This window comes from Anabrus simplex, chromosome 1, assembly GCF_040414725.1.
Source record: "Anabrus simplex isolate iqAnaSimp1 chromosome 1, ASM4041472v1, whole genome shotgun sequence".
Taxonomy (NCBI): Eukaryota; Metazoa; Arthropoda; class Insecta; order Orthoptera; family Tettigoniidae; genus Anabrus; species Anabrus simplex.
The window spans coordinates 442,469,950-442,495,894 of NC_090265.1; the positions used below are offsets into that span (position 1 = coordinate 442,469,950).

The following is a 25,945-nucleotide window of genomic DNA, read 5'->3' on the forward strand; positions in this document are numbered from 1 at the left end:
TGATGAAGCTGGAAAGCAGAAATGAGCTTGTTGGAGACTGACAAGAAATGAATTTGGAAGAATGGTAATTGATCAGGAGAGAGCATATCTATTGGAGATGTCCCTGTTTTTCACAATCTTTTTTTTTTTTTTTGCTATGGGCTTTACGTCGCACCGACACAGATAGGTCTTATGGCGACGATGGGATAGGAAAGGCCTAGGAGTTGGAAGGAAGCGGCCGTGGCCTTAATTAAGGTACAGCCCCAGCATTTGCCTGGTGTGAAAATGGGAAACCACGGAAAACCATTTTCAGGGCTGCCGACAGTGGGATTCGAACCTACTATCTCCCGGATGCAAGCTCACAGCCGCACGCCTCTACGCGCACGGCCAACTCGCCCGGTCACAATCATTTTTAAGGGAAATATAATTACTCCCAAAGTCTAAAGGGGAACGTACTATCCAAGACACATTATATTCTGTCCATATTTCCATTCATATCCAGTTCCAAAGAAAAAGAAATTTTACCTTCCTCTGTGGATAACAAGATTCAGAACTTTAAGTTTAAACAAATGAGCAGAAGTGAAAGTACATCTTTTCACAGGAAGTTTGTGAGGCTCATAATCTAATTGTTCTGCCCCCACAGTGAGCGTATGATTTTTTCCTTAAGTATTTTTTTTCCTAGTGGCTTTACGTCGCACTGACACAGATAGGTCTTATGGCGACGATGGGATAGGAAAGGCCTAGGAGTTGGAAGGAAGCGGCCGTTGGCTTAATTAAGGTACAGCTCCCAGCATTTGCCTGATGTGAAAATGGGAAAACACAGAAAACCATCTTCAGGGCTGCCGACAGTGGGATTTGAACCCACTATCTCCCAGATGCAAGTTCACAGCTGTGCACCCCTAACCGCACGGCCAATTCACCCAGTTCCTTAAGTATCTGAAGTGTATTAACACGGATACTGTATATGTATTTAACAATATGATATTTTTCATCATTATCATTATGGATACTTAGACCGCAGTGTTCCTGGAAAGAGTCCAAGAGTAAGACCTCTTGATGTTTGGGAAAAGTAGATTTTCAAGGACCTTGAAATCAGAGATGTAAACTGGCATCACATTTAAGAACATCTGTAGATGGACAGGACAAACTGGAGGAGGCTCGTACACAACTGCACCCAGCTGACTGGAGTGAAGAAATGATGATGATGATGATCCGTATGGAAAGTTTTGGGAAAATTATAGCATCAAGTTAGCTGCTGTTCAGTTTTATAAGGAATATATATTGTTCATAACTCCACACACATAAATAGGCTTTTAAAAGGCAACAATGTGTATGATTCTGTATTACTTTCCCTTACCTTTCATATTCAAATTCTGACAATTTCTTTTTAGGTTGCAGTGCTGTAATTCCATATCAACTGAGCAACTATCTACCACTTCCACGCCAGTGAATGTCTGATAACTTCTTTGAAAACTATACACAGGTACAACAGGAAATCACAGATACCATAAATGATCATAACTGCTAATGACAGTTTTACAAAAATATTCACAACAGTACAATGATTTTATTTGAGGTTTCATTTACTATAAACCATGAGAAATACAGTTAAGACAGTACTATCTGTCATAGTGTTATATTTCTTTAATCCTCTTCTCACTACAGTAGTAGTCATTTGGAGTGAAACAGGTTTGGACTAATGCTATGTTATGCTCAAAAGAGCCAGATATATTCTTTTACTAAGGCTTCATTTAAGAAATGTATTGAGTATACTTTACATTATGTCCAGCAGGTACATAGCCGACTGTGACATAACAGGGTGCAAGGTAACAAACCACTGGGATCTTATTTTAGTTAATAACTTATCATCTAAAATCTATTTATGATTTCTCATTGAAATAAAAATATATTAAAGTAATTAACCACTCCTCACTCACCATGCCTGCTAAGATAAAACTGTACATCTGATATGCTAAAGTGCTGCCCAGGCTATACTAGAGTATGGTAAAGCCTCATGCCATACCTTTCTAGATGTTTGCAATGAGGCTAGAATGTCTAAGGCATCAGAATAAATAATGTAATTTTAATTTTTTGTCAGAGGTTTGACATCACACTAAGATGCAATAGATTTTTACAAAGCTGGGATGGGAAGGCAGTGGCCATGGATTTAATTAAAATACATGGCCTGTACTGCATAGCCAATTTGCTTGACAGTGGGCTACTGGAATAGTATGGATTGACTGGTGATATATATTTTCTTTTTTAATGGCAATTGCATCTGGAGGATAGAAGCCAATATTTGCTTTCAATTTCTTACAGCATTATCCAATCCATCCTCTTTCTTACTTTTTTTTTCTTTTTTTCAGCATCTTTCTCTTACAGAATTAACTTCCTGTTCAATACATTCAGTCTGTAGTGTCTGATTCAGTTTTTCAACTTTAAACTGTATAAATACTTTTATGGGCTTGAATCAGACTTCAGTTACATCATTTTCTGAGGCAAATTAAAAAAAAAAATTCTATCCACTTGAAATATTTGAATAACATTCTCTTGAATCAGACTTCAGTTACATATATTCTGAGGCAAATTAAAAAAAAAAATTCTTTCCACTTGAAATATTTCAATAACATTCTAACTTGGGCATTAAGACACTCATCAACATTGTAGCAGAAAAGTATTTTTACCAAGTCACCCTATTAATATGTAAATCCTCGAGATTCACTTATATGTAACACATTTATTGGAGTTCAGGGGATTCCATAAATAATAATAATAATAATAATAATAATAATAATAATAATAATAATAATAATAATAATAATCATCATCATCATCATCATCATCTTATGGCCTCAGCTGCTGAGATGCAAACCTTCTGAAACGGTGTCATTCAGGTGGCTGGCTACCAATTTTGACATTCTGATTGTGCTGCTATCTAGCAATGAAATAATTCTACTGGACAGATAGTATAGCCGAGTTAATTCAACTTTATTGGACGACACTGAAAGTGCCAGCAGAAATCTTAACACATCCACAACATGGAGTGTTAAGATCTTTGACTGTCCTTCAAAAAACCAATTATGTCAGTTGGGCTTAAACCCATACTCAACCAGTGACCTCAGTGGCAGCAACATTAATAGTACCGGTACAAGATACTGACATATTCCAAATATAAAATTATAGTTTCCTTTCTCTTGTTCTATTTCACACTGCTGTCCAATGCACATTTACCTGCTATACTTGCCGATTGCTCTTGCTTACAATAACTCTTGCCCACAATAATTATTTAAGTCTACTTCCACTACTTGGTAAATCAAACTATTTTCACTGCTATCACTAAGGAAATCACGATAAAATACAGTAAGACAATGTGGTTTTGACTTGCAGACTGCCTGGGCTGATTGACTCAGATGGTTAAGGCATTGGCTTTCTGAATCCAAGTTGGCAGGTTCAATCCAGGCACAGTCTGGTAGTATTTGAAGGTGCTCAGCCCTGTGTTGGTAGATTTACATGCACTAACAAGAACTCTCCAAGGATGAAATTCTGGTACCTTGGAGTCTTCAAAAATTGTGATAATAGTTAGTGGGACGTAAAAACAACAACATTACTATGACTAGCAGACCACTGGGATATGCAAGGTTGACTATATATTATCCTGTTTCATACCCATCAACTTATGGTCATATATTTTATTATCTACTGTATTCATGAACATCAAACACTTCAGTGAGCTTACTAGTCTTACACGATCTACCCTTTAAGTACACAATGGCACAACAGAATGCTATCCCAGCCCTTCCATGACTAACTAAAATGTCACATAATAGGTCTACTAAATTATTCTTGTGTGAATGAACTCAAGACTGAAATTTTAATTCCAGTAAAGTCTTGAGAATTACCATAAGATGACATGCTTCTTCCTTGTTTGGCTTATCCATCCTGGATGTTGGCTGTCATCATGACTATTTTTGGTTTATTGAGCATAATTTTGTAGAGCTGAGAAGAATTCAGATGATATATCTCTTATGTTTGCCAACCAGGAAATTATTCTTCTACCGAGTCCTCTTCTTCCTTCTAGTTCTCCTTGTATTATGACTTTTAGAAGCTGATATTTATGCTTGTTTCTCATGTCTCCAAGATATACAAGCTGCTGCTTTTTAACAAGCATCATCAACTGAAGTTGACAGTTCATTTAATGAAGAACCTCCTTAGACGTGATGGGATCGGGCCATGAGATCTTCAAGATCTACTTTTATACTTACATTTTGAAAGCTTGGATCTTCTCTGAAACTGCAGAGAGAGTACATGTTTCAATGTCATATAAGAGAGTTGATCTTTTTCAGTCTAGCAAGATGCAAAAGTAAAGAGTGGCAGAACTTCATTTCTTTTTAACATCAGGTTTTCAGTGACAATGAGGCAGGAAAAGACTAGAGGAAGGAAGGAAGGAAGGAAGGAAGGAAGGAAGGAAGGAAGGAAGGAAGGAAGGAAGGAAGAGGTTGTAGCCTTTAACCCAGCATTTGTCTGGTGTGAAAATGTGAAACTACAGAAAATGATCATCAGGGCTGCTGATGGTAAGGTTCAAACCCAACAACTCCCAAACGCAAGATTACAGCTATGCAGCCAACTTGCTCGGTAAACTTCGGTACAATTCTGATCAATCAATAGAGGAGAAATTCACAGACCATTATCTAAGTCAATGCTTCTACTCGAAGAATACTTTAACATATTTTGTTAGTCTCCAAATATAAACCAAACTTTCTTACAATATATAAAGGACTACCTGAAGGATTTGTAACTTAGTCCTAAGTCTGATATCACCCCATATGACATATTTAATTACAATATATGAAATTTAGTAAGGATTAAGTAGTATACAGTTCAATATAAAATTAATATTGCTTTTCCACTCCACATTCAAAAGAATCATTTTAAGATATCCATCAAAACAAATAGCAAGTACATAATATTGCATTTGTATATACTAAAGAGAGCCATACCAACCATTCAATCTCATTACAGTTCCAACACAAAGAAAAAGGAATCATACAACACTTATGTATAAATTTATGCAACCAATTAAGAACTGCACATTCTGAAATTGGTAGGTAGAGTCACTTATATCTTCAATCAAAATCTACCAATGCAGAAAGTACAAATGCAACAGTAATGCATATAAAATGCATTCAACAGGCACTGCACCATGACATATTTCATCCTACTCTTTCATTTATTAAATATCCATTGTCAAAAACTATTCATTACATCCATAGCAAAAACTGATAAAGCAGTATCCTTAAGCCCCTTGCTCAGGAAACTTATCACAAACAAAGGTGGATCACATCACATCACATCTCTTCAGATTCACTATGGCCACCCCAAATATTGGGTTTATGAAAACTACACATAAGGATGATCCTAAGTGGTTCATATTACCATAATGGAATAAACTGCGTCTTGAAGTCACATTATCTAAGAACTTCATCAAGCTTTTCACATCTTCAGGAACTATTATAAAAACACTCCGAGATCGCAAATCAAGTATCCTTCTTTGTTCCTCTTCTCACAGCTGTGTGATCCGAGAGTCTTGCCCACAGTGGAATGTTGCCAAGGATATTTGATTTGCATCGTGTCCCTAGCAGCCACCAGTGCCCAATCTGAAAAAAGTAAAATCATGAGATGGTGAATACAAAGCAGTATACGGTGAGAATGTATTTATAAATTAACATCTGGAAAAGAAGCAAAATTAAACATACAACAACTGAGCAAATGGCTGTGCGGTTAGCGTCGCGCAACTGTGAGCTTGCATTTGGGTGATAGTTGGTTCGAACCGCACTACTGGCAGCCCTGAAGATGGCTGCACGCCCCTAACTGCAAGACCAACTTGTCCAGTGCGACATACCACAATGTTACGTCCTATACACTGCTGGAACTAATTGTTACAAACAGTGATGACAGATTGCAGACTTGTGGACAACTACTAGCTACCGGACTATTCTGACATGACCCTATTTACACAACATATTCACTAAAAAGTCCAAAATATGAGCCTCAATTAATTACCTACCCTGATTTCAAAAACTTAAAAGAAGAGATGTTCATTGTGGACAAACTCAGCACACCATGGAAGAATGCACAGCTTGAACACTATATTGGCAACAAAATATCCCCTCTCAATTAACCACTTTTAGCTCTCTGCGACAAGCACGCCACCATACAGACAGCAGTAGTAAAAGCAAAAGCCATTGACTGATGCAAGACATAGGAAGAAAGGGCAAACGAAATGCTGCTTACAAATATTATACAGTATTATACAGTACAGAAAATTAGATAACAGCTCAAACTATTAAGAATGCTAAGGCACGCCATATATACGTATCTATGACATCGTATACTGACGTGCCTTTAGATGACTTACATAAATATTTTTGCTCACAGACAGATGAATGGACTAAGAAGGAAGTAACTGACAAACATTATGTGAAAAGAAAACACAATGGAGAACAATTTTATTTTTCATATGTGACTCTCAGCGACTTTAGACATGCAATCTTGAAAGTAAAATGAGAGCCTACTGGATGTGACAGAATAACAGACTCGCCAAAACTGTTCTTTCTACAATTACATCTATATATGTCCTGACTGACTGTCAATCAATGCTCAGGCAAAACTACTGGATATAAAGAAATTAAATTTTTGGGATACATTTCTACTACAGCATAGGTACCCACTAATGAAGGGTTTTAAAAAGTTTCCACCTCTAAGGGGATGAAATGGGGACAAAACCTTGGAAACGAAAATATTTATTACTCCGGAACTGTTCACCGGACAAGGCTGAAATTTCACTCAATAGTTATTGCTCCTTTATGTTAAATAAGAGAAGTTAAGAAAAAAATTTCAACCCTTAAAGACTTAACATACGAGGTTGAAATTTCACATGATGGTTACTCCTTTATGTCTTCGATTTTAAATAAGAAGCGGTCTTAAAACAATCCCGTAAGTGGTTTTGACTGGCGGTGAAGCCTGAGGACAAAAATATACGAGCTTGAAATTTCACAAGAAGGTTGCTCCTCTACATCTTAGATTTTGAATAAGAAGTGGTTTAAAAACAATATACCCCCAAGGGATTTTGACTGAGGGGTGAGGCTAGATGACAAAACATTAATATCTCTGAATGTTTTAAAAATGAGGTCAAAATTTCACATGATGGTTGCTCCTTATTCTCAAATTTTAAATCAGAAGCAGTTTGAAAATACAATCCAAAGAGGTTTTGACTGTGGGTGGGTGGGGTTGGTGGCGTAAGGCCCCATGACAAAACTATTCTCTGAAACTGTTGTCTTACAAAGTTAAAATTTCCCATGATTGGCGCTCCTTTTCCTTAGATTTAAGTAAGAAGTAGTCTTAAAACAGTACATCCCAAGGTGTTTTTGACTGTGGGGTGGAGTGGGGTATGGTGGTGAAGCCCCACGATGAAAATATTCATTTCTCTGAAACCCTTTGATGGGGATGAAATTTCATATGATGGTCGCTCCTCTATGTCTTAGATTCTGAACAGGAAGTGGTAACAAAACACACACCCTTAAAGGGTTTTGACTGGATTGGTTAAGGCCTGATAACAAAAATATTCATTTCTCTGAAACTGTTCTACATACAAAGGTGAAATTTCACACGATGGTTGCTCCTGTATTTCCTAAATCTTAAATAAGAAGGCGTTTTAAAACAATGCACCCCTAAGTGGTAGTAACATGGGGATGAGACCTGATGATAAAAATATTCATTTCTCTGAAACTGTTTCACTAACAAAGTTAAATTCACATGACGGTTGCTCCTTTATGTAATGGAATGTAAATAAGAAGTGTGGTATTAATATAATACATACCCCTAAGGGGTTTTGACTGGTGGTGGGGGTGAGGCCTGATGACAAAAATAATCATTTCTCCTATTTATTTATTTATTTTATGCCTTTGTATGTGGCGAAGTTAGGGCTCACGGCCCTCTCTTACACTTAACCACAGTACATAATCACATACTTTAGTAAAATAACATTAGCAGACCCTAGGAGCTACTTAAATTTATGGAGTAATATTATAACAGATTATAATTGTTATTTTTAATGATTAATATTATCTAGCCTATCTACATCTACATCACCTAACAATAGTTCTAAATCATAATTGCACTCATACACACTAACATTCATACAAGCTGGTCACTTATTTAAGAGGAAATCTCGACAAGACCGTTTAAATGAGACTGTTGAAGTGCTATTACGAATACTGACAGGGAGTGTGTTCCATAGCCTTGCCCCAGACACTTGGAAAGAGTGGCTGTATACAGATGAATGATTAACAGGTATCATAAGGGTAGAAGTCGATCTGGTATTATGTCCATGGAAAGATGAGAGGAAGTTAAAATGTGAGGATAGGTATTCAGGTGTAGATTCGTTCAGAAGTCGAAAAATTAGTGTCGCAGTATGTAAATTCCTTAGTTGATCAATTTTCAGCCAGGATAGCTTCTCATAATAAGGGGAAATATGTGTCCTAAAGTTCAAAGAAAATATAAATCGTATGCAAGAGTTCATTGCCCTTTGAAGTTTCATAGTTTGTTCTGCAGTTGCATCGGTTAATACGACATCACAGTAATAAATTATTGGAAAAATGAGGGTTTGAATAAGTTTTATTTTCATGCTGTGTGGAAGAATGGATTGTTTCATTTTTAGGGGGTGAAGAGATGCATATACTTTTCTGCAGACACTTGTTATATGGTCATTCCAGTTTAATGTGTCATTCATGACAACGCCTAGGTTTTTTACAGACTTCTGAAAAGGTATAGCTTCACCACAGAGCATGAGGTTAGGCTGCTGTATGATGTTTAGCGTATTTAAAAGTCTAGATTGTCCTATTATGATTGCTTGCGTTTTCTTCGGGTTAATTAATAGGCAGTTATCTTTAGCATACGAGCTAATTGAATTTAAAGTCGAGTTCATATGGTGGATTGCTTTGTCAATGTCAGGGACCTTAAAGTGTGAGTATATCTGAAGATCGTCGGCATAAAGATGATAGTTGCAGTCGTTCAGATGAGAAGAAATGTCATTAATATAGATTAAGAATAAAAGAGGTCCAAGAATAGACCCTTGGGGAACGCCAGATAGCTTAGTCCTCCATTCTGTAGTCTTCATGTTTGATACAACTTGCTGTCGTCTATTTTTGAGGTATGAGCCCAAGAGCTGAATAGCAGAATGAGCCATGTGAAGTTTTTGTAACTTAGCTAACAGTATGTCTATATTTACAGTGTCAAACGCACTGCTAAAGTCTAGAAGGATAAGTATAGTCAGTTTTCATTCGTCCATAGCCCGTCTAATGTCATCCGTGATTTTGATTAGTGTAGTTGCAGTACTGTGTCCTTTCTTAAAACCAGACTCTAAGGGATCAAGTACAGAATGTTTTTCCAAGTATTTAACAATTTGTTTATGCATTATCTTCTCCAGAACCTTAGAAAGTGCTGTGAGGATGCAGACAGGTCGGTAGTCAGCTGCATTGCTTGCAGGAGAGATTTTTGGGACAGGCACAATGAGTGCATCTTTCCATTTAATTGGGATTTTGCCTGAAGTAAGACAGGTATTAAGTAAATGCGTAAAAATGGGCAGTATTATGTCGATTATGTAAGTCACAAATGAAATGGGAATTTCATCAGCTCCTGTTGCGTGAGATTTTATTGAATTAATTTCCCTTCTTACTTCATGTTCTGTAACGATATCAAATTCGAATGCAGGACGGATTGGGGATTGTTGCCTTAATATATTGTCAATTGTGTTTTGTACTGTCGTTGTGTCAGGAGTTAGACGTTCCGTGGAGAAATATGTATTTAGCTCATCAAGGGACACCTCGGGATCAGTATGCTTCGCAAGTGGTTTGCCAATACCCAGTGACCGAAGTTGTCGCCATGTGGAACCAGTGTTAATGTTTTTGTTTAAATGCTGGAAATAATTAAATTTCTTATTACGAATTACAAGCTTAATTCGGTTTCGAAGAACACGGTACTGCTCATGTACGTCAGCTAGTTGCCCTGCTTATAGCGTCGGTTTAGTGCGTCTCGTTCTTTCATCATAGTCTTAACATCAGCAGTCAGCCAAGGGCAGGGTGGACGTGTTACTCTCACAGAACGCTTTGGTGCATGTTTGTTGTACAATTCATGTAAATGTGAATTAAATATTTCCACTTTCTCGTCAATGTCACTCTTCATCATTATGTCATTCCAGGGGCAGAGTTGTGCATCTTGTCTCAGTTGTATTAAATTCATCCTTTTAAAGTCTCTAAACGTTACATATTTCGGTCGGTACTTCGGCACGCGAAGAGAGTATGCTAAGTATATGAGGTCATGTTTAGATATGTCAGGAACAGATACTTGACCGTGGTGAAGGATTTTTTGAGTGTTATTTGTTATTACTAGGTCTGAATGGTATGGATGAAGTCTTAGGTAAGGAGTACAAGATGAAAATAAATAAGTCCAAAACAAAAGTAATGCAGTGCAGTCGAACGAAGGCAGGTGATGTAGGGAATATTAGATTAGGAAACGAAGTCTTAAAGGAAGTAGATGAATATTGTTACTTGGGTAGTAAAATAACCAACGATGGCAGAAGTAAGGAGGACATAAAATGCAGACTAGCACAAGCAAGGAAGAGCTTTCTTAAGAAAAGAAATTTGCTCACTTCAAACATTGATATCGGAATTAGAAAGATGTTTTTGAAGACTTTTGTGTGGAGCGTGGCATTGTATGGAAGTGAAACATGGACGATAACTAGCTCAGAAAGAAAGAGAATAGAAGCTTTTGAAATGTGGTGTTACAGAAGAATGCTGAAGGTGAGATGGATAGATCGAATCACGAATGAAGAGATACTGAATCGAATTGGTGAGAGGAGATCGATTTGGCTAAATTTGACGAGAAGAAGAGATAGAATGATAGGACACATCTTAAGACACCCAGGACTTGTTCAGTTGGTTTTTGAAGGAAGTGTAGGTGGCAAGAACGGTAGGGGTAGACCAAGGTATGAATATGACAAACAGATTAGAGCAGATGTAGGATGCAGTAGCTACGTAGAAATGAAAAGGTTAGCACAGGATAGGGTAGCATGGAGAGCTGCATCAAACCAGTCCATGGACTGATGACTCAAACACACAACTAGGTCTATGAATGTATCAGCAGAAATAGTGGAAGTATGGACATGTTGGGTGGGTTTAAGGGGTAATATAGTCATGTCACATGATTAAAAAATATTTTGTAGTCGTGAGGCATCGTTGTTCAGAGTTAATAAATTGATGTTAAAGTCCCCAAAAAGTATCACGTGCTCGTATGATGGTAGCAGTCTCAGCAAGCTGTCTTCTAAGTCATGGAAGTCTCGCACTGCGTCAGGAGGCCTATATACTACTCCTACAAGTACTTTTACAGAATTGACAAGCACCTCTATGAACATATATTCAGGAGCCGTTTTTACAGCAGGAGTAGACGTGTGAACAACTTTACTCTTGAGCATTGATTTACAATATAGGGCGACCCCACCACCCCGTCTGTTCGTCCGATCATGCCTGTGAATATCATAGCCCGATATGTCAACCATGCTTGCGGGAATCGAACTACGGAGCCAACTCTCGCTTACAGCAGCGATATGAATTGGACTGTCTTCAAATATCATCTTCAGTTCATCGAGGTGAGCAACGATGGATTGGCTGTTGACATACGCACACAACAGGGCACGATTAAATGACATCAGTTCCTTCTCTAAAATGGTATGGGTAGAATAGGAAGTAGAAAGTGTTGAGGAACGGTCAGTGGCAGGTCGTGTCCTTCCAGACATATGTTCCGGTGAAAGGGCTGTGGAGGGAGAGTGTTGGGGGACTGTCCTACAGAGGAATGCTGGGGGGTGAGGGAGGGAGCAAGGAGGGGGACTTTTAATAGCCCTTCTCAACTCAAGCATGCTAACGGAATGTGAAACATGCGGCTTACCTTAATTTCCTCGTACATACAGTGGCCAGCTGATTCACACAAATACACACACATTCACAATTATGCACTAAATTAAAAATAAATAAACTACACAGGATGCACATTGTTCATATGTCGCTTTCACCATATTGCCTGATTAGTGATTGTAATTCTGCGAGTGAGTTCACTTGGAATTTCTTGCCGAATACGTGAATGATTATCCTTCCGTCTTGGCTGTATGTGTTACGCAGTCCAAAAGTCTCTCGTGCCTTATTCAAGATGTCCTTTCTCAGCCTAGTGAGGGATTCAGTTATAAGTAGTTTGGAGCCTTTCAGCTGTCGCTTAGCGCGCCAAACTTGATCCCGCTGGTGGTAGCGGAGGAATTTTATTATGATAGGTCGATTACCCTCGGTCACTACGTCCGCAGTCGATCTACGTTGGCGTCCCAGTCGATGGCAGCGATCGATGGAGTCCATGGACAGTTCAATTTTCAGGTTATCACGGAGAGTTTCAATGACCTTTCCATAGATGTCCTCATTAGGCGTTTCACTCACTCCATGCAGAAGGAGACAATTACGCCTACTGTACTGTTCCGCTTCGTCACTCCGAGCCTCCTGAATTTCCAGTCGTTTCTCGTTATCTTCGACATTGTCTTTCAGAACAGAGAGTTCAGCACAGATGGAATTTCTAAAAGTTCGGAAGTCCGCTTGAAGCACAGTCAGAACATCGCTGGGGTTGGTAGCACTGCCAGTGGGAGCAGACATGGCTTCCTCCACTTATGAAGTTAAAATTTCATACGATGCTCGTTCCTCAATGTCTTAGATTTTAAACAAGAAGTGGTCTTAAAACAATACATCCTTAAAGGGTTTTGATTCGGGCTGAAGACTGATGAAAAAAATATTCAACCCTCTAAATCGTTCAACGTACCAAGTTGTAATTTTAACCGAAGGTTGTTCTTTTATGTTGTAGGTGTCACATATGATGTAACTAAAAATATTTTACGTATGTAAGGATTGCGATCATGCAGACGTTGAAGTTCTAAAACTAATCAAGGCTTCACAGCAGCCAAGATATTGGACCATATTTCAAACTCATTTTCATAATTTCCAACAAAATCTATTTGTAAAGCTGAGGTATTTAACTGAAATAATCTTAACCTCTAGCGACTCTATGTATCATATACGATACATCATGTATTTTATCTTTTTCTGGCTCAGACAATTAGTGTTACTTGTGGTGACCTCTTGTATCACACACGATACATTATGTGTTTTATATTTGTAATTGTTGTGTCATCTTTTATTGCAAGGTAGGTGGCTGCATGGTGTAAATGTCAATACTATACTACCCTTCTATTAGTGCAGTATTTATTATATGTTTGCAAGATACCCTGCTTTGCTACGGTATTAAACTGAAAGTTATCATGGTACAGTCCCAGGTGTATCACAGAACCCCTAAGGTAAACAAAACTGTTCATCCTTGAAGTACAAAGTTGTAATTTTACAAGAATATTATACCATATACTTAAAAATATTTCTCCCTAGCTGTGACAGTCAGACGAAGCAATTTGGGGGGGGGGAAACATTTCTGTTATTTAACACCTATGATATCATTTGAAATAACAGGCTCTTTTATGGTATTGTTTGATTCACTTTTGGGTATGAAAATTCATAGCATTAAATCCATCATAAAAGAAAATATCCCTCAATGATCGCTCCTTGCTCACTATTTCCATTAGCAACTTGCAGCGCTAACCTAAACAGTAATTCAGAGAAGTCCGCTAGAGCACTCTGAACCTCGTGACTTGCACGTTCCCCATTAGGTTTGTCATGAAGTGTGTCTAAATACTCCATGAACATTTTCATCAGATTACACTCTTATTCATATAAAGCCCTCTTTCTCCAGAATATTTAAAGTAATGATTTTGCTCAGAATAGAAGCGCTAGATTTTCACTGATGTTCTCCTTCCCAATGTTTGTTTGTCCAACCCTTGTCCCGTTTCTCTACAGGGTCACGTATGAGGTGAGATGAATCTTTCGTGGTGGGTTTTTATGACCAGATGCCGTTCCTGATGTCAACCTCATTGGAGGAGTTGATGAGATTTCACGTGATATAAACAAATAATAATAATAATAATAATAATAATAATAATAATAATAATAATAATAATAATAATAATAATAATAATAATAATAATAATAATAATTTTGTGTGGCTATTTCTAGCCGAGTGCAGCCCTTGTAAGGCAGACCCTCCAATGAGTGGGCGGCATCTGCCATGTGTAGGTAACTGCGTGTTATTGTGGTGGAGGATAGTGTTATGTGTTGTGTGTGAGTTGCAGGGATGTTGGGGACAGCACAAACACCCAGCCCCCGAACCAATGGAATTAACCAATGGAGGTTAAAATCCCCGACCTGGCCGGGAATCGAACCCGGGACCCACTGAACCGAAGGCCAGTACGCTGACCATTCAGCCAACGAGTCGGACATAAACAAATAAAAGGATACAGTTTATAGAGGCAATCAAAATATTCTTCAAACTAATCCACAATACTTACGTGTTTCCAAAAAGAATGTGTGATCGGGCATTCAGGAAATATACAACTACAAAAGACAGTATAAGAACAACGGTTCCAATAGAGAAAATAAGGTTCTCATGATAAGGTGACGGCTTCAGAAATATTCTCACACTTAACTCTTGCCATACAGACTCGGTCCATGTGGAGTATTGACCAGATGTCCAGTCATAATCTGCAAGCCAAAATATAGCACTATTTAATCATCTAAGTAATAAAATTATATAAAAATTCTGAGGTTAACATACACAGAGTATATCTTAATATGTGGGACCCACATTGCAACTGGATAAGACACACAAAAACGAAAAAACTCTATATGAACATGCATTTCATTGTTCGTCATTTCCAATGATTAGTAGGCGCTGTAATTGTTGGGATGTGGTAGTAGAGGAGAGGCGAGGTTTGTTGTAGGTAGAGGCATGCAAGTAGCCAACGTCTGGACTTCCGCTATTGCCTGTGTACATCCAGCCACAGCACACTTTGTATCGCATGAGCTGCTGACTAGGCACAGTGTGTGGGTCCTTCCAGACTGTATGGTTCAAAAGACAGTGTCTGATGTGGCAAGATGGATTATTTAAATTGAGGAATGGCAGATATGCATTTGAACTACGGACTAATCAAATGTAATGCAGCAAGAGCGAGATGTGTGGACACAGATTTTGCGATAGGCTTCTTCCAGACATGAAAACATTTCAGTGATCTCACGAATGGCCGGGAGATACCGGATCAATTAAAAAATGATTGAAAGATACTGGCTGACAGGTCAGTGTCTGAACTGTTGCTCTCAAAGACCAGGTTTTGGAGCACAATGCAGAAAATACAAGCTTATAAAAGAAGGCTGCCAACAAGTCTAACAAGCACGTGGTAAATTTGAAAGACTGCAGGATTCTACAAGTCGATGACTGGATGCTTGCATTCAAGCTGCAGGTGGTTATTATGAGCATTGCCTTTATTGCAAAAGAACTGGAATGTTAAGCCAGAAATGCTATGGCATACATCTTCATACAGAGTTTTCTCATTGCCCTGTAAATTAATATCAATTATTATCAGTATATTCACTGAAATAAAAACCACATTACAATAAATTTGGATATCTATATAAAAGTGATAACATAATACTGATGTGATGATCTTTTGCATATAATAAACAGAGAAGAATGAATGGAGGAAGAAAACATGAAACACACTACAGTACATATTACACACACAAATTCATAAATGTATGGGTAAAAATCTGGGTTTTTTTCCTTTTTTTTTTTGCTTTACGTCGCACCGACACATATAAGTCTTATGGCGACGATGGGAAAGGAAAGGCCTAGGAATGGGAAGGAAGCAGCCATGGCCTTAATTAAGGTAGAGCCCTGCATTTGCCTGGTATGAAAATGGGAAACCATGGAAAACCATCTTCAGGGCTGCCGACAGTGGGATTCGAACCCACTATCTCCTGGATGCGAGCTCACAGCTGCGCGCCCCTAACCGCACAGACAACTTGCCCGGTAAAATCTGAATATTCACCACAAAAATATTGTAGTGTGTGTGTGTGTTAGAGTCATCAGTCAATAGACTGGTTTGATGCAGCTCTCCATGCCACCCTACCCTCTGCTAACATTTTCATTTCTACGTAACTATTGCATCCTACATCTGCTCTAATCTGCTTGTCATATTCATACCTTGGTCTACCCCTACTGTTCTTGCCGCATACACTTCCTTCAAAAACCAACTGAACAAGTCCTGGGTGTCTTACGATGTGTCCTATCATTCTATCTCTTTGTCTCGTCAAATTCAGCCAAATCAATCTCCTCTCACAAACTTGATTCGGTACTTCTTCATTATGATTCGATCTATCCATCTCACCCTCAGAATTCTTCTGTAAAACCATACTTCAAAAGCTTCTATTCTCTTTCTTTCTGAGCTAGTTATCATCCATGTTTCACTTCCATACAATGCCACGCTCCAGATGAAAGTCTTCAGAAACATCTTTCTAATTCCAATATCAATGTTTGAATACAGCAAATTTCTTTTCTTAAGAAAGGCCTTTCCTGCTTGTGCTAGTCTGCATTTTATGTCCTCCTTACTTCTGCCATCATTGGTTATTTTACTGCCCAAGTTACAATATTCATCTACTTCCTTTAAGACTTCAGTTCCTAATCTAATATTGTGCATCACCTGCCTTCATTCGACTGAACTCCATTACTTTTGTTTTGGACTTATTTATATTGATCTTGTACTCCTTACCGAAGAATTCGTCCATACCATTCAGCAAATTCTCGAGATCTTCTGCAGTTTCAGATAAAAATAACAATATCATCGGCAAATCTCAGGGTTTTGATTTTCTCTCCTTGGATTGTGATTCCCTTTCCAAATTCCTCTTTGTTTTTCTTTACTGCCTGATCTATGTAAACACTGAAAAGGAGGATGGGGGGGGGGGGAGGCAGACTGCAGCCTTGCCTTACTCCTTTCTGGATTGCTGCTTCTTTTTCAAAGCCCTTGATTCTTATCACCGTAGACTGATTTTTATACAGATTGTAGATAATTCTTCGTTCTCGGTATCTGATCCCAATCATCTTCAGAATCTTAAATAGCTTGGCCCATTCAACATTATTGAATGCCTTTTCTAAATCTATGAATGCCATGTACATGGGCTTGTCCTCCTTAATTCGATCCTCTAAGATCAGACGTAAAGTCAGGATTGCTTCACGTGTTCCTACATTTCTACCGAAGCCAAACTGATCTTCTCCCAACTCAGCTTCAACTTGTTTTTCCATTCTTCTGTAAATAATACGTGTTAAAATTTTGCAGGCACGAGATTCTAAACTAACGGTGTGGTAGTTTTCACACCTGTCGGCACCGGCTTTCTTGGGAATAGGTATAACAACATTCTGCTGAAAACTGGATGGCATTTATCCTGTCTCATACATCTTACACACTAAATGGAATAACCTTGCCATGCTGGTTTCTCCTAAGGCAGTAAGTAATTCAGAGGGAATGTCATCAATTTCAGGTGCCTCGTTCCTATTTAGGTCTCTCAGAGCTCTGCCAAAATCTGACCTCAAAATTCAGTCTCCCATTTCATCAGCATCAACAGCCTCTTCTTGATCCAGAAACAAATCATCTACTTCTTTACTTCATACAACTGTTGTATATGTTCTTGCCATCTTTCTGCTTTGTCTTCTTTCCCTAGAAATGGCTTTCTATCTGAGCTCTTAATACTAATGCACCTAGATTTCCTTTCTCTTAAGGTTTCCTTCACTTTCCTATACGCAGCATCTACCTTTCCTAGGACCATACAACTTCGACATCCTTGCACTTCTCCTCCCGCCAATCTTCCTTAGCTGCCTTGCACTTTCTATCCACTTCATTCTTTAATCGCCTGTATTCTTTTCCGCCCTCTTCATTTCTAGCATTCTTGTATTTTTGTCATTCTATCAATCACTTCTAATATCTCCTGAGTTATCCACTGATTCTTAGTTGATCTTTTCTTCCTTTCTAACATTTCTTTAGCAGCCCTACTGACTTCATTTTTCATGACTATCTACTCTTCCTCTATTGTGTTTCCTTCAGCCTTTTCATTTAGTCCTTGTTCCTTGAAACAATCCCTCGCACTCTATTCTTTCAACTTGTCTAGATCCCATCTCCTTGCATTCCTTCCTTCCTTCAATTTCTTCAACTTTAGATGGCATTTCATGGCCAACAAGTTGTGGTCAGAGTCCACGTCTGCTCCTGGGTAAGTTTTGCAATTCAGCACCTGGTTTCTAAATCTCTGCCTATTCATAATGAAGTCTATTTGATATCTTCCACTGTCTCCAGGTCTCATCCACGTATACAGCCATCGTTTGTGGTGTTTGAACGAAGTTTTGGCAAGGACTAAATTATGATCAGTGCAGAATTCAACCAAGCGACTTGCTCTTTCGTTCCTCTGTCCCAATCCGAATTCTCCTAGTGTATTACCTTCTCTTCCTCAGCGTACCACTGCATTCCAGTCTCCCATCACAATTAGATTTTCATCATCTTTTACATATTGTATTAAATCTTCTATCTCTTCATATATTCTTTCGATTTCCTCATCATCCGCTGAACTAGTAGACATACAGACCTGCACTATTGTGGTGGGTATTGGTTTGGTGAATATTGTAGTATCTACCAGAAAAATTGGTATTTTCCAAGAAAGATTTAATTTTTAAAACTTAACTTCTTTGATGCTCATCCTCTAAAATTAAACCTGCTTAGTAGTGCAGTTGGATTCACACCTGCTTACTGTGTTCAAAGTTGGTTGGCATTTTAAAGAACTTAAATGAGAGACTTGCATCTTTTAATTGCACACTTAATGGCACATGAAATTATTTTGGAACACTGATGTTCTTTAAAAGCAATAACAGAAGGGATATTTAAATATTTATCATTTAAGGTGATTTAATCGAAACACACAAATATTATATTCTCTCGGATTTATTCATCAGTTACATACCTCTTATCATATTTAACAGTATGTCCTCATTTCTGTAACTTACATTACACTTCAATGAAGCAGCTATATAAGAAACCTGTACTACATACTCCTCTTTTAGAGCGGTGAAATTTCTGTAGGCCCATAAACATTATAGGGTGTAACAAAGGATGGCCAAATTTTCAGGACACGTTCCTCACTTATTGTCTTATTTGTTGCATTGAGTTCCGAATGTGCTGATGGTGGGTTGATGCACATATCAATAATAATGTTATTGGCTTTACGTCCCACTAACTCTTTTACGGTTTTCAGAGACTGGAATTCCAGAGGTGCTGGAATATAGTCCCGCAGGAGTTCTTTTAAGTGCCAGTAAATCTACCGACATGAGGCTGACGTACTTGAGCACCTTCAAATACCACCGGACTGAGAAAGGATCGCAGCTGCCAATTTGGGGTCAGAAGGCCAGCGCCTCAACTGTCTGATGCATATAACAATCCTATCGCAGGGCAGTTTGATAATTTTATGTAAGAAAGAGAGTCTTACGGTATGCTGATACGTTCTGGTCATGTGTGTTTCCCATGAATAATGTATTAGGTAAGTTGTAGAAAATTAGTGCTAACATGGAAATAAAGCATTTCCAGATCCATGTCCAAATAACATATTCTCTTCTTCTAAATGTAAAGAATGTTTCCTGAAAGTTTGGCTGTACCTTATTGTTACACCCTGTGTATCTGGACAATACAACAAACTGGTGTAGAAACTAAGACAGAGATGGACTGATGTCGGTACAATGCGGGAAACATGTTGCAGAAAATAGATATCACTTGACATTCGAATATCTTCCCTGTGGCAGACAGGATCAGCCATCAAACAATATGACATGTCAAAAGGCCAGAAATGTCTGACAGTGGTCAGAAGAGCATGTACTTTCAAGTACTTCTCTAGGTCTCTAATTCCTCACAACATAACCCAATTAAGGATTTGTGGGACCACATCGAGGATTGCGTTTACACTATGAATCCTCCGCCATGCACTCTCCAGCAGCTGTGAGTTGTCTGATGCCAGAGACCTGTAAAACTTCCATGCAGGGATTCAAAAGCTGTGTAGACCAGTTCGTTCTTAGGTAGGAACTATGAAATCAGCCAACAAAACTACCACCCTTACTGCTAGCAAGGTAATTTTGGAGAATGAGAAACAGCACTTTTCCACTCTTTTAAATTGTAACTCTATTACAGCTGAGGTCTTTGTCTGTGATGTGCCACAACAGCTGCAGAGCCATGGATGGCAATGCCACTGTCTACCAGGAATTCTGTGAGGCTCTCAACAAACTGAAACCCAGAAAGGCACTTGGAACAGACAACATCCCAATGAAGTTTATTCAGTGTGGAGTGGATTTTTATACCTAAAGGCAAGGCTCTTCACACTAATCCTTTTAATCAGCAAATACCTAGTGACCTTAAAAATGCATCTACAAATGTGAGTGTAGTGTATACGTGACAACTATCGTGATACATCCCTGCTGTCCACACACATCCATATGATATGTGGGGTGTAAATTCATTCACTTAAATATATTCCAGCAGGACTATCAATCCATCTTCCAGCAAGGTCTGGTTCTTTACCAATCTTAAAAGAAAGTCAAGGAGTTCTTCAGCGATAACATATTCTCTACTGGTGTGCTAGAGCAGTCCAGTGAATTCCACTGACAATCCTATTGGAAATATGGCTATTTGCAAAAGGAGATTCTCAAAAACGTAAGTACGAGAAACAATTTGAGGGTGGTTATAGGATGATGAAGTTAAAAATATGCGCTCAGAGCTTGTGGAATCTATGTCAAATTAGCACGAAAACCACAATGAGATTCCAGAAGAATCTTCTTAGAAACAACCTGAAGACTGCTAAGAAGAATCCTTGCAAGATTTCACACGAGTACACAGACCCAAAATCTACAGAGAAAATTTGGTTGGCGATCGATCTGGACCGATAAATCTCCAACCTGTGTGTGTGTATTAGCAAGTTGGTGATGCTGGTTACTGTTTTAAGATGAAGTACAACTGGGCAACCATCCTCTGTTATTAGCAAGCTACCTTGGTGATGTCACTCAGCTATCACAGTCATAATGAACGCAGTTACAAAATCTCTGTATCTTACTTGAAATGTCAAAATCAGGGCTTGTAGCAGATGAATGTTTTCAGCTAGTAACTCATGTAGTTGACAGGGAGAAGGGGTTTTTGTAAGCCAAGCCAATGGCATAAGTGTTGCCATAGCAATCCTACCACCAAGTAGCATTCCTTGTTGCTATCAGTTACCTCAAGAGGCATCATTTTCATGAAAGTCTGACCACTGCAGAGAACATCAGCAACCCCTCTATTTAGTGTTTTATGATCTGGAAAAGCCCTTTCATTCTATTTGAGAGCTGCCATGAGAATGTTGAGATACTTTAGTTGGCCTGGTTTGAGCACTCATGAGATACAACTGGTCGTATTCGCCATCCGAAAAACATCAACGATGCTTTCTGTAACACACGTGGATTGAACCAATGCTCTTTGCTTTGCTGCTTTTTTTTTTTTTTGAAACATTGTCTATCAATACCTCCGGCACTGAATTAAGGTATTGCCTTGATGAAATTCTGCTCAACTTGACCAGACTTCGTTCACATAATTTAACTCATTCCGTTACATATGAGTCATTCCAGGAGCTTATAACTAGGGCCTGGATTATTTTAAAATGCATATGCACATATGCAAATGCATATTTTGAACATTAATAATGTTATTTGCTTTACGTCCCATTAACTACTTTTACGGTCTTCGGAGACGCCGAGGTGCCGGAATTTAGTCCCGCAGGAGTTCTTTTACGTGCCAGTAAATCTACCGACACGAGGCTGTCGTATTTGAGCACCTTCAAATACCACCGGACTGAGCCAGGATCGAACCTGCCAAGTTGGGGTTAGAAGGCCAGCGCCTTAACCGTCTGAGCCACTCAGCCCGGCAATATTTTGAACATTAGTGCATATTTTGAATGTTAGTGCATATACATATATATTTTTCTCTTATGTGTGATCGATTATCTAAGATTTCTGAACAAAATGAAAAACTAATGAACTCAATATGTTGTACATCCCTTGGCAACACGAGAAGACTTCCCTGATGAAGGAAAATGCTTTCAGTGTCGTAATACAAGCAGGTATACGGGTAATGATGGTAATGATCCTTTTCACAACAGCTATTTCCTTCTTTCTGACATTCCTTCCTCCTTACAGTAGCCTCCTAAGGTTTGCTTAAACACGTGCGTTCATCTGTTAACTTGCTCTTCGTCCATTGCTGTGTTTTTATGAAATTAAAATGTAAAAATGCCTAAAGATAAGAGCTCTAGGTCTTTTTTAATTAAAACTGTGGATATCAGGCAATAGTGACTATACAAGTGAGGGTGATGTAGTGTACTGTCAAGTGTGTGACAAGAGTGTAAAAGCGATAAAAAATTTCAAACTGAACAGCATTCGAAAACAACTTCACATCTCAGATGAAAAGACAGAGTAAGAATACGCAACACTACTTTTAACCGACGTGGAAACACAGCGTGCAGTTAGTACATTTTCCGCTGGTATTTGTAAATCTTTTGTATGAAGGTTGAATAATCCACATCTACACTCGTTTCTTCAAAAGTATTGTGCTAATCAAAGGATACCAGATGAATCTACCCTTAGGAAGAACTGTTTACTTTCAATGCACCGATTCGTGTGGTCGATACATTGCGAACTTCATAGTGGGTAAATTATGTCCAGAAGAATCTGGCAAACCTCATTTACTTTTGTGCAAAGTGCTAGAAAAATACAACCACGCTACACTTGCAAGATTTGTTAACGATTTCCTGCGAGTTCTGCGGCCTAGTGAATCGGAGAGCGATTGTTACAAAGTGTGCCTTTTAGTCACAGATGCAGCTTCGTATATGATGAAAACTGGTCAGCCTCTTCGAGTACATTTTCCAAATCGTGTTAATGTCACATGTTTGGCCCATGGATGGCATCGTATTGCAGAAAAGATACGTACTCTCTTTCCATTTGTCAACAAAGTATTTTCAAATGGGAATAATCTGTTCCTAAAAGCACCAGCTCGTGTACAGTTGTACAAAACTCATCTGCCTCAGGTTTCTCTTCCGCCGGAACCTGTTCTAACAAGATGGGGAACTTGGTTATCTGCAATATCGTTCTACCAGGAGAACTTTAATCAAGTGAAAGATGTAGTTAAAAGTATTGATAATAGTCATACTGCGTGTGTTCGTAAAGCAAAGTGCGCATTTGATTCGGAAACTGTATATAAATATATCAGTTTCACCCATGTGCATGATTCGTCACTTTCGAAGGCGATTAAGGGCCTAGAAACTCACGGTGCACCCCTACACGAATCCCTTCAGTTAATTAAAAACACCATTAATTCTTTAAATGGTGTACATGGTGAAACGGTAGAAAAAGTTAAAAGGAAACTCGGTGCAGTGTTGAAGGAATGAAACATGTTTATCAATTTAACACTGAGTCGAAATTAAATAATCCGTTTGGTAACTGTATTTTATCTAATTTTTAATGCATATTTTCAACATTTTTAGTGCATATGTGCATGCATATTTTTGGAGTTTTTTGTGCATATGTATCCGGGCCCTACTTATAACACATTCATTAGAGCAATTGGACGGTAACTTTCAGGACAATTGGGGTGTTTACCACAGTAGTTGAGGAATTCAGGGTGGATGCCTTTCAAAAACTTATGCTTTTCTGTTCTTTGTTATCTTCAGGGCACACACAAGCTCCTCTCCAGTAAATGGGGCAAAGAATGATGATCCAGTCATTCACTTATCATATGTTTTTTTTTTTTTTTTAGTGCTGGGAGTGTCCCAGGACATGTTTGGCTCGCCCGGTACAGGTCTTTTTATTTGACACCCATAGATAACCTGGGTGTCTGGATGTTGGATGATGTTGGCGAGGGAGAGGGTGAATCGAATAACATCAAGCTTTACGTCCCCATCCGACGGACAAATCACCGTCAACAGCATCATATGCCTCACTCCATATGAGCCCTGTAGAGCAGTTTTGGAATTTAATCCAGGCTTTTGGCACGCAATCTAGTGATTAGAAATTGTATACCGGTACTACCACCTCCCCAACCATGCTGGCCAACATTCTGATAGCGGATTATTTTTTACCAACCGGGGCTCGAACCGGCTAACCACAGTGTCTGACCATATAGACTTCAATGCCTTAACGATCATAGCCACTTCCAGTGGACCAAGCTAATTTTAGACCTAACCATAGTAGTGAGGACCAAGTTCTTGCATTAACAACTAACATAAGACAGGTTTTGAAAAACGATTGCACACAGTAAAGTCACAACTCATGAACAATATGTTATCAAAGAGACTGATCCAGGTAGCTATGGACAATAAGCAGAACAGATATAATGGCCTCCCTCAAGGATCTGTGCTCTCCCCATTGCTGTTTAATTTGTATATGGCAGATGTACCGTATACTACATCACACTGATGATTTTGCAATCGTTACTCAACAATCCACTGTAGATGAGATAGAAACAATTCTAAATAGAGACGTTGGCATTTTGTGCGAGTAATTTGATAAGTGATGCCTAATTCCAAGCACCAGTTAAAGAGAAACCTGTTTCTTCCACCTGAATAGCAAACATTAAAAGTTATCACTCAATAACTCTCCTCTACTGCATGATGATGATCCAGTCATTCACTTATATGATATTGAGGCCAACCCAGGTTTTCTTGGCGGATGCTGAACACTAAATAAGGCCTGCCACTCAATTGGAGCTGTGTTGTTCAACTCCAGTTGCCACTCACAAAATCCATTGTATGACCCAAGTACCTTGGAGTAACTCTTGATCGGACACTATCATTCAAGAAACATTTATTGAATAGCGCCACTAAACTTAGGGCAAGGAACAACATCATTCAAAAACTTGCGGGATCTTCATGGGGAGCCTTGGCATGCACTCTTCGATTGTCATCAGCAGTGGGGCTGGTTTATTCTTCAGCTGAGTATTGTACTTCTGTCTGGCTGAATAACCCATATGTTGAAAGGACTGATACAGATCTGAACCAGTCCATAGTCAAATCTACTCCATTTTTCTGGTTGCCAGTGTTGATTTACATACCACCTCCAACAATACAAAGACAAAATAATCTGATTTGTGAGTTTAGGAAAATATTAATGAACCGAGTTCTCCCCATCCACGAAGACTTGGCTGTTAGGTTTGGATGTTTGAAATCAATATATCCTTCCCTTCAAACTACCAGGGAGCTCATCAACAGGTCATACAATGGATTTTATGAGTGGCAACTGGAGTTGAACAACACAGCTCCAATTGAGTGGCAGGCCTTATTTAGTGTTCAGCATCCACCAAGAAAACCTGGGTTGGCCTCGATAGAATTTGCAACAATCATAGACAGTGTGGGGTATGAGATCCTCCCGAGTATGACTGCAGTGAGGAAAAGCAGACCATCCAGCATATCACCACTGAATGCCCTAGGAGATCATACTTGGGGCCACTGGAAGATTTTGTGTAGGCTACAGATAAGATTACTCACTGATTAAACAATTTAGATTTAAATTTATGAACTCTACATAAGTTTGATTGATTGTTTAGTGCTTTTTCCTTTTTTCAAATACTTTATTATTTACTTTATATTTGTATGTAACTTATAACACTATGTACTAGCCAATAAATAAATAAATTAATTTAACGCATGTGACCAAGATATCTGAACTGTAGCATACTGATGACACTGCATCATCTGCTCTTACACCTGATGAGCTGCAACAGTCAGTCAACATTTTCAAGTATGCATATGATTTTTTGGCCTCGCTATCAATGTTCAAAGAAACAAGATTCTTGCCTAACCTGACCCATGGAGTTGCCTTAAAGAGTTCAATGTCTCAGTCTCAGATGTGACTC

At 38.7% G+C, this 25,945-nt stretch overlaps 1 protein-coding gene across 1 annotated transcript in view; it reads right to left on the reverse strand.

Moving 5' to 3' along the window:
• Positions 1-786: 786 nt before the first annotated feature.
• Positions 787-25,945, reverse strand: part of Nct (Nicastrin) — a 178,792-nt gene continuing 153,633 nt past the window's right edge. The window contains exons 12-13 of the mRNA XM_067135186.2: positions 14,513-14,705; positions 787-5,633 (exon numbers count right to left, since the gene is read on the reverse strand). Coding sequence (XP_066991287.1) covers positions 5,612-5,633; positions 14,513-14,705 — 215 coding nt within the window. The 3' untranslated portion in view covers positions 787-5,611. The remainder of the gene's footprint in view (positions 5,634-14,512; positions 14,706-25,945) is intronic.